Below are 3,987 nucleotides of genomic sequence, written 5' to 3'. Positions count from 1 at the left end.
ATGCTTCAAGAGAAAAATTAAAAATTATGAATTGTAAAAATTGGCAAAGAAGAAAAATCCGTATGTGACTTCTCTCCTTATATACTAACCCTAAAACAAATTCAAAATTTAAAACTTAAGATAGAATCAACTTAGAACAAAATTAAATCTAACTAATTAATGTTTTCTATCTCAAGTCAAGCTTTAGATTTTTCTCCTTATAATCTTCAATCAATGCTAGAATTCATGGGCTCATGTTGAGCCTTGAGTTAATCACTTAAGTGTTGAAGAATTGGAGGGCTTGGTGAATGAATTGAGGTCCTGAAAGGTGGCCCAATTGATGCGTGGAACGTTTCCCATGTAGCCGTGCAACGTGTGGTTGTATTTTAGATTAGTTAGCCTCTGTTTTGGCCTTCACGTTGGATGGCTATATTCCCATGTGCAACGCATAGCCTTCCTTGTTGAAATTGCTCTTTGTTTGCTCCCAGGCGTCCCACGGCTGAATTCCCACGTCCCACGGCTGGTGCAATCGTGCGTACGCAGGATTGTCCTTGTGGCACTAGTTGTGATGCTTATGCATGACTCCCTTTGATTGCTCCCTTTAGCTTCTGTTTCTCTCTTCACGTTACACGGTAAGATTCCTGCGTGCAACAGCTAGTGTTATTGTACGTACGCATGCTAGATGCATACGCATGGCACCCTTTGTTTTTCCCAGCTATGCCACGCCTAAAGTGCCATGTCCCATGGTCAGTCTTCTTTGTTTTCAATTGTTTGTCCAAAGAGCTCTCTAGTCCAGAAAATTTTTTGTTTGATTCCCCTTCATATGCTTCTTGTTCATGATGAATCCTAGTATCTACTTCTTCCTTGATCTTTGCCAATTCTCTTTCAATTTCTCCGGTAACAAATGAATTCAACAAACTAAAAGTATTGCTCATTTAACCATGAAGTCATTGCTTATCCAACAAAAATTCTTAGTTTATTGAACGAAATTCTAAAAGAAAAACAACTAAAGATGCGAATGCATCACTAGCTCAAGCCTTGCCACGCTAAACATATTAAAACGACGTCGTATGCATTTTGGTTATGTCAAGGCATTAAACGATGTCGTTTGAGGATTATGATAAAGAACTTGATTGTGACATGATTGTTCAAACGACGCTGTTTAATGTCTTTTTTAGCGCCAAAACACGTATGACATTTTAATGTCCAGCATGACAAAACTTGGGCAACGTCACTAGCATTGAGCTCTAGTGACAGAAAATACACGAAAGACTACATTGGTGCACTGTTTTAAATTTGGGTGATCAAATTGTAGTAATTGAAAAGTCAGGAACTAAATCGGTACATCTTGCCAATTTCAAAGACCAAAGTGAGACTTAACTTAAGAAAATACTTGCATATATGGTCTTAAAAATTCCTATCTCTTAGCGCTAATAGTTTTAAATTATAATTAAATTATTAACCTAGTTAGTCTAATTAGAAGAGTTATTGCACTTAAATCATCAAGTGGCGATTATAATGAAGAGCAATTCGACCATAATTGCTTTATATTAGAAAAAATAGGGATAATAAATTATTAGAGAATTTAAAACATTTAGTGAGGTTAGTCACCAAAAAAAAAAACATTTAGTGAGGTTCAATAAGAATATGTACTCTTAATTGTTTCTCACAATTTTTTAACTTGCTATATTAACATTTTCTAATTAATCATCTTATTGAATAGTCCAAATAGTGAGAGACTCGATTAAACTGAGATTCAAAACTTTATTTAAATTAAATTGTATAAATTCGCATACAGATAACAGATTTTGTAAATTGAATTGTAGTGCATGAGGAATGCAGACAACTCTATAGAATCGACAAGGGTGAATCTAACAAACTCAATATTATGGAGTTAAATATGGATTTTGAATGTGCCTTCACACGAAATAGTTCACACACATGATGCCATGATAAAGGTTCATGAATAAGAATTTAATATATAATATCTAAATTAAAGTGCTAAAGCTATGAATCTATGATTATCTTACACCCCCTAACCGGCTCAGTGGTAGTACGCAAAAAGAATAAGAATAAGAATCCAATGTTTGTCCCTTACGGGGCAATGTAATTAACCTTTTAAAAGGATAATAATTAAAAAAATTTTAACTGCAACACCTAAACAGCAAATTTCAAATTTAAAATAACAAAAAGGACTATGTATGAACTCTACCTTCAAAATTGGGCAACGCTGGTTTATCGGAAAAAGGAAGAAAAATCTTATTTGTTATTTTCATCAGAAACACTCGCTTGACCACCATCTAAGAGCTCCTTCACACAAAATTGATGCAAGTTTTCATACATTTTCTTCCATTGATTAACCATTTGCATTGACTTCTGGTAATCATCTTTTAGTTTCTCCATTTCCAATTCAGAGGCAGCAGCAGAACCGTGACGCTGCAACAGAGGTTTTAGCGAGTCGATAAATCACAATCAAGAGTAGATAAAGGCAATCTAAACAAAAGCAAAAATTCACAAAGAAATAGGCCTAGACTGATAAGTAAAATCAGACATGCTGGTAATCACCAAGAGACAAACCTGAAGTTCCTTGACGTGAGAAGATATCGCATGAGAACTGAGATATGAAACTTCGGCACATCTCTTGGCACCGCAAAGGACAATAGGTGTCTTAGCATCTGAATCTTCAACTGAGTTTGCATATTTCTCCAACGGAGGGGGTAAATCGGACCCCTGCTTTCTTGATGATGATTGTAATATATGACTAGTTGAGTCTATTTCGGGCCTAACAACACAAATATTACTTACAGGCCCTGCACCATCAAGAATATAGTAACACTTAATATTTATATTTAGAAAAGTTGATTTTTAAAAAAAAAAAGAGAAAAAGAAAAATAAATGCATGCTTAAGCAGAATCAACACGTCCACAAACTACCATCTATGTATAAAAAAAAATGAAAAATGAAAAAAATACCATCTATGAATAAACTAGATTAAAAACACTCACGACCATCGAGGGGGAGAAATTGTTAAAAATATGAGTTAAAAATTATAACAAGTTGAGTTCATAAAGGTAGAGAAATAACATTGTGCACCAGCCATCAAAAGCTATTTTTTTATAAAACAGAGAAAATTAGGGGGGAAAGGGGCAATATAAATCTTGCCAGTAATCCTAGCAACATCAGCAGAAACATTAGGCAAAACACACATTTCATACAGTTTGGACAAATACCTTTAGCATATTTGAACATGCGGACAATGTTATGAGTTCTTGCATTCCAAACACGAATCATTCCATCCTCTGACCCGGATATTAACAAATTTCCACTGATGCCATATGCCAAACAAGTAACTGACTTGCTGTTAAAATAAGGAAAATAATTAGTTAAATCGGAGCATAACTTGGACTGTCATTTTTATAAATTACATGATCAGCAGCAATAAGAGTTATGATCAAACATAGGAAGAAAGCATATGTTTACAGACAATTGGACAAATATACTATAATCCAGTACCTGTTTATTACATAATCCTATTATCAAATTCCAATATACTCAGATGAATCAACAATGGCATTTATTTGGACATTTTTAATGCAACCAACGTCAAATTGAAAAGCTAAGGGTGCATTTGGTTTGCTTTTTCATTTTTTGTTTTCATTTTCAGTGTTTTCTGTTTTCTGGATTTTGTGAAGGAAAAAGTGAAAAAAGTGAAAACAATAAAATCTTGTTTTCTGTTTCACCTCCTGTTTTCACTTTTTCCGTCACAAAATCCAGAAAACAAAAAACACTGAAAATGAAAACAGAAAATGAAATGCAAATCAAACGCACCCTAATAATTTCAACATAAATGATCTCATTCATCATCCATTCTGACCAGTTGGGGGGACTAAAGGTTCTCTTTGAATTCATCAACATTCACACCCAAGACAAAAATTATGGGGAACCCGATACTTCCATGTTCAAGTCACCCACAAACCATAAACAATAAACCGATACCCACCCCCCCTC

At 34.4% G+C, this 3,987-nt stretch overlaps 1 protein-coding gene across 3 annotated transcripts in view; it reads right to left on the bottom strand.

Annotated features, from left to right (window-relative positions):
* The window catches only part of LOC107625204 (protein ROOT INITIATION DEFECTIVE 3), a 6,277-nt gene continuing 4,214 nt past the window's right edge, over positions 1,925–3,987 (bottom strand). For all 3 annotated transcript variants that reach the window (XM_021115735.1, XM_021115736.1, XM_016327786.2), the window contains exons 7-9: positions 3,210–3,337; positions 2,557–2,789; positions 1,925–2,415 (exon numbers count right to left, since the gene is read on the bottom strand). In XM_021115735.1, coding sequence (XP_020971394.1) covers positions 2,239–2,415; positions 2,557–2,789; positions 3,210–3,337 — 538 coding nt within the window. In that variant the 3' untranslated portion in view covers positions 1,925–2,238. The remainder of the gene's footprint in view (positions 2,416–2,556; positions 2,790–3,209; positions 3,338–3,987) is intronic.

This window comes from Arachis ipaensis, chromosome B02 (assembly GCF_000816755.2).
Source record: "Arachis ipaensis cultivar K30076 chromosome B02, Araip1.1, whole genome shotgun sequence".
Taxonomy (NCBI): domain Eukaryota; kingdom Viridiplantae; phylum Streptophyta; class Magnoliopsida; order Fabales; family Fabaceae; genus Arachis; species Arachis ipaensis.
The sequence above is the reverse complement of the archived record's forward strand: the minus strand, read 5'-3'. Positions and strand labels throughout refer to the sequence as shown.